At 42.0% G+C, this 10,980-nt stretch overlaps 1 protein-coding gene across 1 annotated transcript; it reads right to left on the bottom strand.

The window, feature by feature from the left end:
* Nucleotides 1–2,171: 2,171 nt before the first annotated feature.
* Nucleotides 2,172–5,792, bottom strand: LOC4335153 (G-type lectin S-receptor-like serine/threonine-protein kinase LECRK4). Its single transcript, NM_001419106.1, has one exon. It carries the CDS (start codon nucleotides 4,813–4,815, stop codon nucleotides 2,374–2,376), a length of 2,442 nt encoding a protein of 813 aa, NP_001406035.1. The 5' UTR covers nucleotides 4,816–5,792; the 3' UTR covers nucleotides 2,172–2,373.
* Between the last annotated feature and the right edge of the window lie 5,188 nt (nucleotides 5,793–10,980).

The raw sequence follows: 10,980 nt of genomic DNA on the forward strand, positions 1-10,980 counted from the left end.
ATATGGCTTTCAATATTAACATGGCTTCTGATATTAGGTCATTAGTAGTAAAAATGTTCTAAAATAATATGGTAAATTAGTAGTAAAACTTTTCTTTAATAGTGCAACTTATTAGTAGTAAAAATGTTCTAAAATAATTTGGTAATTTAGTAGTAAAAATTTTCTTTAATAGTGCAACTTATTAGTAGTAAAAATGTTCTAAAATAATTTGGTAAATTAACACAACACACTTGATTTACTGAATTACTATATAACCACAATTTCATTTATATTACTAATTTTTTATGTGATTTGTTTTGCCAAAACGTATTCCCAACCGTAATTTCTTATTTTCTAAACTTTTCTCTGATATAATTTTGAAAACAAATAATCTAAACTGTTATTTTAAAATCAAAACCCAATGCTAGAAGAGGGGCATCCAAACAAAACGATGTTCCTATGCAAAGAGAGCTACCTTGTGTGCCTCACAAACATTTACATGCCATGCCATTTCGGATGATGCGGTAAAAAAAGCTTTATTTTTCTATACCATCTTAAAAGCGGAGTGGTTTTACTTCCATGTCCTCCTCCCACCATATGCAGTGCATCCGTACATATAATATACGTAACCACCAGATCCAACATTTTATTTTCAATCATCATCCTAGCTCATCCATGCTTATATGGGACTTTTCCGTTTTATCCGTTATAACGTAACGACATACGACTTTATTTTAAATTTTAAATTGAAGAGGTTAAAAAATAGTACTCCATCTTTCCCAAAATATGGGACGGAGGTTATAAGAAACTAACCACACATCGGTTGTCTTCTTCATGCGCCTGCGGTTTGGCTATTTTCTGCTTTTCCTCGTATCCATCTGGGAGTCTGGGACCCTACCCACCACGCACGGCCGCGGCGCGCCAGTGGCCGTCCAGGGTACTGGGTTTCAGCGGCTACAGCCTATGGGGAGGTTCTGGGTGCCGGCCGCGGCCGCCGGACCGGTGGTCTCCCGCGGCACCCGACGCGCTTCCACAAGGTCTGGGTTCAGCATGATTGTTGCAGTTGATGTTTCACCCATTTGTTTTTAATTTTCTCAAAAAATTGATTGCCTGCGGGAATGCGTCAGGTAGGGTAGAATTTGCAGTGAAATATGTGGGTATCGATTTAGTGCCGAATAAATTACTCTTGTACAACTAGAATCTTGCATTTGGTTAATTTGGTGCGTACGTCTCATCTACTTAGGGGATTTAGAGGGTCAGTCTATTGGGATTGTGGGGATTTATTTATTTTTTTGGCTGGCTTGGGATGAATCGAGGTGTGAATTATGTTGTGAATCTTGGTGGATTTGTTTGAGAGTGTCCTCTTAAGAGAGCCCAACAATGCCCCTTAGGCTGAAAAAGGCTTTTCTTTGTTTTGTGCAGAGCGCATCTATTCAAGTTAATGTTGGTAGCGTAGTTTATTTTCTTTTCTTCGAAAAGGCAGTGTAGCTTTGAAGATGTAAAATAGTGGTAAGAACATATGTATAATGCTACTAAGATTATGTGACGCCCATTGCCACAACCATGTACTGCTAGAGCGTAGAAGGGTGATATTAGGTGGTAGCAAAAGATTTTGCTCTTTTCGATTGTCCAGAATAGGAGGATGTTTGACTCAAACAGGTTTACTTCATGATAGTTGATGACATGTAACATGTTACAAGTATTGCAAATAAAAGTTCTTTTGCAAGTAAAAGTACTGAACCTCTTTCCAATTAAGAGTACCAAGCGAGTTCTGATTTAGTTTACAAACTGTAACAAATGTCATTGTCGTTCCTCAGGTTTGGATTTAAAATTTAGATACGCGTTCCAGTACAAAAAAAACACAGATCTTTATCCCTTAACATGGAAGAAGTCTTTGACTGGTCATACTAGATAAAATAACGATGCTGCAAAATTTACTTCATGATAGTTGATGACATCCAATAGAAGTGTAGAAGCATCATGATATGCATGTAAAAGTATTATGCTTAAAATTAGAGCCATTTTACGGTCCTTCAGGAGGTAACAGGAGGTACCACATTTTGTAGTATAAAATTTGGTACATCTTGGTACCTCTGGTACTAGGAGGAATTTTCACCACAAATTTTGGAATTTCTTGTACCTCCTAAGGATTGTATAATTTCTCCTAAAATTAACATGAAGAAATTATGGCGAGAACTGGCGAACCGATGTTTGCACTGGTAACCCAAGCATATAATTTATTATATAATGCTTGGGTTTAAATTCTATGACATGTTCAGGGCTAAATATGCGCCTGAGAACAAAGTTAATTGTTGTTAATTATATAACTTTCCACACCATAAATGTTGATGTTAGTTTATACATGCATTAATTATTCAATATCTAGGCAGTACATTATGGAAACGAGTTGACCACAGAAGATGAATCTGGAGGAGTTGGGATTGCATCCGCTCCATCAAGCATTTGAGTTACCTTCAGGATGCTGGGTCGCATAGTTGGCTCCTCCTGGAGACACCACAATGCCACTGCTACAAACCTTTCAACCTTCTTGATGTTTAACTTCGCCTCATCATCACCATCTACCAGCAGGTCGACCCTGCCACACCTATAACAGTCATTTGCCCAGTAAGTAAGAATACTTTGCTCTTCTTCTGCAGCCTCCATTTCCACATTTTGCCGGCAACAGATGAGTTCCAGAAGAATGACCCCAAAGCTGTACACATCCACCTTGGCAGTGATCCCGACGTTCTTGAACCACTCAGGGGCAACATATCCGCGGGTACCACGGATACCCGTATATGTCTGTGTTTGGTTGGTTCGGAGTAGTTTCGCTAAGCCAAAGTCTGAAATCTTTGCTATGAAATTATCATCAAGAAGGATATTTTGGGGCTTTATGTCACAGTGGATGATCTGTGTGCTGCATTCCTCATGTAAGTATAGCAGCCCCCTTGCGACACCGAGAGCAAGTTGAACTCGAAGACTCCACAGAGGCCTGACACCACTAAACAGGAATCTGTTGAGCGATCCATTAACCATGAATTCATACACCAACAGTCTCTCAGTTCCTTCATTGCAGAATCCTAGCATCCGGACCAGGTTCTTATGGTACGTCCGTCCAATGGTTTGGACCTCCACAGCAAACTCCTTTTCAGTCTCATGCTGAATCTTATCAATTTTCTTGACAGCAATGTAAGTTCCTAACTCATCTTGCAGCTGGCCTTTGTACACAATACCAGATGCACCTGTGCCCAACACCTCCTTGAATCCGTCCGTTGCCTTCTCAAGCTCTGCATAACTGAAAGCTTTGAGGGGTAATCCTGGGTCTCGTGATGGTTGCAATGGCTGGACATCCTTTCTGGTGATTGTACAGTAAGTACCGAAAAGAAGAACAGAACTCAAGGCAAAATTCGCTATCACAGAGCCTCCGAGAAGCAACGAACTTCCTAGGATCCAGAGCTTCTTGTCACTCTTCCATTTTCTAGACTTTCTGAGCTCTGGCTGCGAACTGTTGCTCTTTGGCACCTTGATAAGAACTGTTCTCTGCACTCCACTCCCCATGATCCCGTTTGATAGAGGGAGCTTCTTCTTCCAGCAGGTGTTTTCATGGAATACAGCAACAGCACAGAAGCAATCAATCAGGCAGAGCCGTCGACATTCATCCATGTCTATGGGAGTGTACCACTCATAGTCAGCCTGAGGCCAATCCACATTATTAACCAAGTTAAACTCATACTGTGCCATGGAAGCTGCCTCATCCAAATCACAGCTTTGTAGCTCGAAGTCCGGTCTGCAGCCTCTGTACTTCCTCACCTCATCAAAGAACGAGTACTGCTCCGGGCACACACAGCTTGTCTGGTTGTTGCTGCCATCAAACATGCAGTAACTATTGAATCCACAGGTGCCACTGCCTACTTTTGTCTGAGCATTGCAGATGTTTTCAGGTTGGATGCTCACTGCTGTCCATGCCTGACTCATGCTGCTGGGCTTCTTCGGGTACACATATTGCCTGAACACACCATCTGGGTCAAGCGTAGCACGATGGTAGTAGTCCTCCATGGAGCGGATCACCCCAGATGTCATGTTGAATTGTGTTCCATTCTTCATGCTCACGTATATCCTACCGGTAGTATTGAACACCAGATTGGTGACCTGATTTGTGACATTCTCATCTATGGGTGTGGACCAATATGGGTCATAAAGGTTTCCAGATGGAACTGCCATGGTATAAAGTGCAGCTCGTTGAGTTTCCATGTTAAGAAGAAACCTGCCATTGGAGTAATCTGTGGTAAGGAGTCGGCTGCGGAGCTTCATTCCAGGGGACAGCGCTTGTGTGACCAGGATGGTGTCTGTTGGGTTCTTGAAAGTTTCCCAGCTGATAGTAGAGCCTCCTGCAGCAGCAATCACAAAATTCCCGGTGTCGAGCATGCTGGCATAGGGTGCACCAGTTGCTCCTGGATTCCATACCTCTCTATTGGTGGGATCTCGGAGAGAAAGTACACCAGTTGAGGTAAACTGGAGGATGGAGCCAGATGGCACTTGTATCGGCTGTGGTTCTTGCTCACTGGTCTTGGCATACCATGTTGCCGTCTTGTCGCTGATCTTGTTGAACCAGATGGCGAGGAGGTAGAAGGAGGAGTTGCCATCGATGGGCCGGAATCCAAACGCGAAGTCGCCTGATGGCGAGAGCCATGCGTTGTTTGGCCCTTGGGTTGTTAATGATGTGCCCAAGCTGATGTTCTGAGCTTGAGCAGATGGGGAGGACAGTAGCACCAACAATTGGAGGGAGAGCAAGAAGAGTGGAGGTGCCATATTGCTTGTTCTGATTATTGCTTCCATTTCCTACTTTTTATTGCACACCGAAGAGTTGACTTGACCTTACAAGTTATTTTTTTTTGAACTTGTAAGGTCAAGTCAACTCGAGATCCTGCCCACCTTACAAGTTATTTCTAAGTAAAAATGTCACGAGGAATAGTATCTGTAGGTAAATGGTCATTGTCTTAGCTGGCCTTCTATATACCACCTGGATTTTGTGAACTGAAATTTGCATATACATACAACATCCCTTGCATCCTCCATTCTAAGAAAGACCATGATAGCCACATACTTTTTCTAAGATTGAACTGGTCTGTCAGTAAGACTATTCCATGCTTGACTTGCTAAAGTCTTCCAACTTTCCGAGTCTTCCAAGGTGGTCACCACATCAGGTCAAGACGAATTTTAGATAGAGCTTCTTCTTTGGCACTTTACAGGGTAGAAGACAAACTCTTGTTCAGTTTCTGTTTATCTTTATGGTAGTGAGTATACAATGTCCCTATTTCTTTCTAAGCTTACAACTTGAATTCCAGTTGGATGGTCTTACAATAATCTCTGCTGGATATCTGTCTATCAGATCACTGGTTCTGTTACTGACAGTCAGGCTAGCTCAAGCTAATATTCCGTTGTTTGCCTGTTTGTCAGGTTGTAACAAGGAGTCAAAATTTTCAGCTAAGTAGCTAATATATCAATTTTCTTTGCAAAATCCGTAGAGATTTTCTATGGGTACATTATTTACTCAAATTTCCTTGGAATCTATATTTTTTCTCCTTCAGAGAATTAAGTAAACAAGCCATACCAAGTCTTGTTTGGTGACAGCTGAGAAAGCTTTGACCTTGTCCTTAATAATGATGCTGTGATTGGAAATGCGATTGACCATAACTATTTGTATTGTACTTAGCATTATTTCTCCTTGTCTAGCACACCAGACTACTGACCAACGATCACATCATCTGCAGCTGAAAAGAACTTGTTTTGCCTGCATTTTGTACATCTCAGTCTACATGTTTTGCCAATATACTCAGTTCTAGATACTCTGGTCAAATTTGTTTTAGAGCAATTTTTTGTTTTATCTTGGTTCAAGTTTCTAGTTTTTACCACAATAAGTAACCTTCAGTTTTTTATATAGCTTTGCTTAGGAGAGCTCATGGGTGTATCTAATATTTTAAATTTCTAATATGCACCATACCTATCGGGGTGACCTGTTCATCGGCACAGGCTGTTTTACTTGGCTGACCCCATATCTTTGTCCCACAATGCTTGTCTGAAGGGCCAAAAGGCCTATGATATATTGTAATTGTAAAGCAATAAAAATAAGCATGTTATTGAAATAGTTTTATTTCGAAAATGACAAAATATCTGGGTTTGTTTGACTTTGGGACTACTTTGTCATGTGAAGTTAATCTGGGCTTAAACCTGTTTTAGGATCTCCTTTTATCTGTTGCATGGATGGTACCTTAGTTTCATTCTTTCATTCTAGGTATTTGGTGAGTTCCTCAATTTGCAGCAAGTGTTACTTGACTGCATGGGTTTTTTCAGAAATCAAGGATTCTTGGTGAGCTTTGTTGGGGTATATGGCATGAGAATATAAGGTAGACTAATCTGTTATGATGAACATGTATCTGATTCTTTCTGTTTACATCTAAATTTGGCACCTATGGATGAAATAGGGAAAAATTGCCAAAGTTTAGAAAGTGACGGGTTTCCTTCACAGGGCCGGTCAGACCACAGGTGTATGGGCGGTCTGACCGGCTAGTAGGGCCGGTCTGACCGCAGGTATGTGGGCGGTTAGACCGTCAGGGTCCGAGTCCGAGTCTGTTTTCGTCGGGTCTCGGGTTTCCTTACTTGGGAAGGCATGTTTCGTGTTTCCTTTGGTTTCTATCCCTATTTAAGGGACAAGGCCGGTTCACTGTAAAACCCCCGAATACAATCTACTTGAATAGTTCTTTTACTATGTTTTCTATTTTACCCTAATTTAGTCCATCTTTGTCGGTTTGCGCCGTAAACCGTCCGTCGCCGCTGCGAGACTGCGACACCCTTTTATAGGTTTGTCCTGAAAACCTTCCGTTTGCCCACGAGACGGGTAGTTATCCTCATATCGATCTAAATCGGCCTAGAGGCTGATTTTGAGCTCTAAATCGGCTCCGCTAGTCGGTTTAGCTGTTTTTCTACAGTACCCATGTTGATCTGGCCCTTTGGCTAGATTGAGGTGGTTGGCGACTCCATATCACCACAAGGCGTTTAGGTGTTGCGATCGTACTTGTCGACTTGTCATAAAAAGTTGCCAACGTGATTTTTGACGACTCCGCTGGGGAACGATCTAATCGGCCATATCACGGCCGAATTTCGTTTAATCTAGTAATTACTGTTCATCAAATCAGGAGTTTCGGCGGCGAAGTTAATTATCTAGTCGTCACTGAATCCATCTGAATACTTGCCGTTCAGCACGCCGCGTATACCGAGGATCATCGTCAGGAGGCAGAGGCCGGCTCGATGGCCTCGTTTCTTTTTGTTTCATAAGGCAAACAGAGAAAATATCAGGCTTCTAGAGCCGATCTACCTGGCAGACAAGCAGCAGGAGCTTTGTTTCTTTTTATTACTGTGCACGTGCTAAAACAAAGATCAGGCTATCCAAGCCGATCTACTTCTGTTCACATAAAAAAAAAGCCGATTCCTGCTATATCGGTTATTCCCGAGAAGCTTCAAATTCTCCAATTTTTTTGCTAAGTACAGTAGCATACAAGGAAAATTACAAGACCGTATATTAATCTATTCGGTCAGCGATTTCGGCTATGATCTATATGGCCGGAATTAATCAAGGAATTTCTTCATCAACCATGATGAGCGGGAATAAGATCGACGAGGTCACATGGGAGGATCTTGACGCGGAGCAACACAAGATGATGGTGGTTACGCAGGAGCTGTTGATGAAATCATACATCAGGACCAATCAAGGCATCGTGAAGGAAAACGTCTCGCTTCCTCAAGTTGTAGTTTTACCAAAGGTAACCTCCGATTCGCCCAACCCGTCCTTTGCTAATAATCACTGTGTAGATGTATATACTACTTCTAGTTTTACTCCTATACAATATGCTTATAATGCTATGGGGGGTCAATGAGTGTTTATACGGCTGATTACACAGGAATCGGCTATATGCAAAACCTAGATAACGGTATGACTGGTCATGACACCGGTCTAACCGCATCCTATGCCGGTTAGACCGTGCCCACCATGGCCGGTCAGACCGTGTACTACGCCGGTCAGACCATGCCTACCATAAACGGTCAGACCGTGTCCTATCCTGGCCAGATCGCGCCTCCTGTGGCCGGTCTGACCGTACCATTGACCACCGGTCAGACTGGGCATGGGCTGGTCAGACTGGGTGCTTGGCCGGTCATACCTCAGACTGGTTCCCTGGAAATTTCTCCAGGTTTTCATACCACGACTAGCAGTGCTGATTTTAATTATTATTCATCATCTGTTAATACTGTTAGTCATGCTACTCCACATGTCCCTAATGCTTACAATGATCATAATAGAGGATATTCTCATGACACCGGGTACGGCCAATATGACAATATTGCGCCGCAACAACCACCTTTTAGGCCATCAAATCCACCACCAAATCCACCAAGGCCTGAAATCATGGAGGTAAGGAATCATGCTAGGGTTTACCAAATGCCGTATCCTAATTTTTATGATGTTGTCCCATATCCTCCTGATTATAAAATTCCTGAATTTGCCAAGTTTAGTGGTAAGGATAGTAGGACCACATGCGAACATGTAGGTCAATTCTTAGCGCAATGTGGTAGGGCTAGTAGTATGGATACATGTAAATTGCGCTTGTTTTCTTTATCTTTGTCTGGTACTGCTTTTACATGGTTTACTTCTTTACCATCAAATTCTATTTCTGCTTGGGCTCAATTAGAACAAAAATTTCATGATTATTTTCACACTAATGAAACTGAGCTTAAGTTGTCTGATTTAACATTGGTTAGACATAAATACAATGAATCTGTTGTTGATTATATTGAAAGGATTGGAGATGTTAAAAACCGATGCTTCAATTTGAAAATAACTGACAAAGATTTGGCCGACATTGCATATAATGGATTGCTTGATTCTATTAAAGAGAAATTGAATGGCCAGATATTTCTTGATATTGATCATGTGTTGCATGAAGCTCTGGCTCAGGAAAGCCGAGTGGATGACAATAGCTTACAAGCTAGTTTAGATGAAAATGCAATATCATGCATAGCCGAACCAAGCGATGGTTCGGATTGTGTTAATAATTTGTGCAATGATGCTGTGACAAGTATAGCTGAATCAAATGTTGGTCCGGATTGTCTTACTAGCTTGGATGATAATGCAACAACCATTATAGCCGAACCAAGTATTGGTTCGGATTTTGTTACTAGTTTAGACAACGATGGAATAGCCGAACCAAGTAATGGTTCGGATTGTGTTGCTAGCTTAGAGAATAGCATCATTGAAAATATAGCCGAACTAAGTGACGGTTCAGGTTATATCACAAGCATAGCATTATCACCTAAGACCGAGTCACTAATCGGTTATGTGGATGTTGGAAAAGATGATGACAATGTCTTGCGGGATAGTAGTGAGATAGAACCCAAAGTAGCTATGCATACGTATCAAAGGCCGTATCCTGAACATGTAGATTCGGTCCCATATCCGCAAGGATTTGAGGTGCCCAACTTCACAAAATTCATAGGTGAGGATACTAGAACAACAAAGGAGCATATCGGCCAATTTATTGAACAATGTGGTAAGGCCGGTAGTGATGATTTGCTTAAGTTAAAATTGTTTCCTCTTTCTTTGTCAAACTTTGCATCTACATGGTATAGTTTACTTGCTCCTAATTCAATTTCTACATGGTCACAAATGGAGCATGAGTTTCATGATTATTTTAAAGATGCAAGCTTGATAGAGAAAAGACCGGTTGATGATTTATCGGTCACTTGTGAGACTATTTCGGTTACACCTATGCCTAAGACCGGAATTGTTAGTAATCCTTTCCCTATTAGTCCTATTGATGATGACAAATGGAAAGGGAAAAGTGTTATTATTGGGGATCCTCGGCCTAAGAATAGGATCAAAAATGCGAAGGCCGAAGATCATAAAGTTGCAAAGGATGAGTCATCTAGTTCCCAAAAGACCAAAAAGCCGAAGCTCACTTTTGAGATGCTTATGGGTAAGTACAAGAAAGGATTAGCCGGTCAACGATTTGATAATCAAACTAGTGATTCAAAAAGACCAAGATCATCTCGTAGGGAGAGATTTGGTCAAACACCAAAGCAATCGGAGCCATCAACTATAACAACTCCATACAAACCTCCGGTTGTGATGCCATGGTATCCACATCCAATGTCACCATTTGGTTATCCTTTTATGTATTACATGCCATGGATGCCTCAACCACCTATGCCGTGTCATCAAGGATGGAAGCAATCACCTAGGACAGTACCAAGTAATTCTAACTCAAGACAAGACCGTTTCTCACAAAAGAATCGGTCCGGTGGATCAAAGGTGAAAAAGGTGTGGGTGAGGAAAGAAGCCAAAGCTCCGGAGGTCGTTGCTATCAAGGAGAAATCTCAAGATGTTCAAGTACCTACTGAAGATGCGGCGAAAACTATACAAGCGGAGAAGACTGAAGCCGACGCCGTTGCTGTCAACATCGGTGGTCTAACCAAGCTAGTTGGCTGGTCTAACCGCCAGACTACGGCCGGTCTGACCGACGGCTTGTGGCCGGTCTGACCGGGCCCAGAGGCCGTCTGACCGGGGGGCATTGGAGAAGAGTAGGAAAATTGTGAGCAACATAGGAGCTTCCACTTCGACCAAAAATATGAAGAATCATTGCTTAGCTCCTGGAAAACAATCACAGCCGAAGTGGATACCTTCTGGCTTATCTCGCTCTCAAAAGAGGAGGCTACAGCGTCTTCGGGCCATAGGTCAAAAAGAAAAGGAGGCCGAAGATGTGGAGAACAAGACATGCAATAATTTAGAGCCTCGAACAGCACCTAGGCAAGTGTGGAGATCCAAAGAGGTAAAAGTTAAGAGACCGGTAATTTCCCATAGTAGAGATAAATCCAATTTGATGACAGAATAATCATCAGTCATTAGAGATAAATCTCCTTCGCATGATACTATGGATGTTGGTGCGGTGTTCG

This window comes from Oryza sativa, chromosome 4, assembly GCF_034140825.1.
Source record: "Oryza sativa Japonica Group chromosome 4, ASM3414082v1".
Taxonomy (NCBI): Eukaryota; Viridiplantae; Streptophyta; class Magnoliopsida; order Poales; family Poaceae; genus Oryza; species Oryza sativa.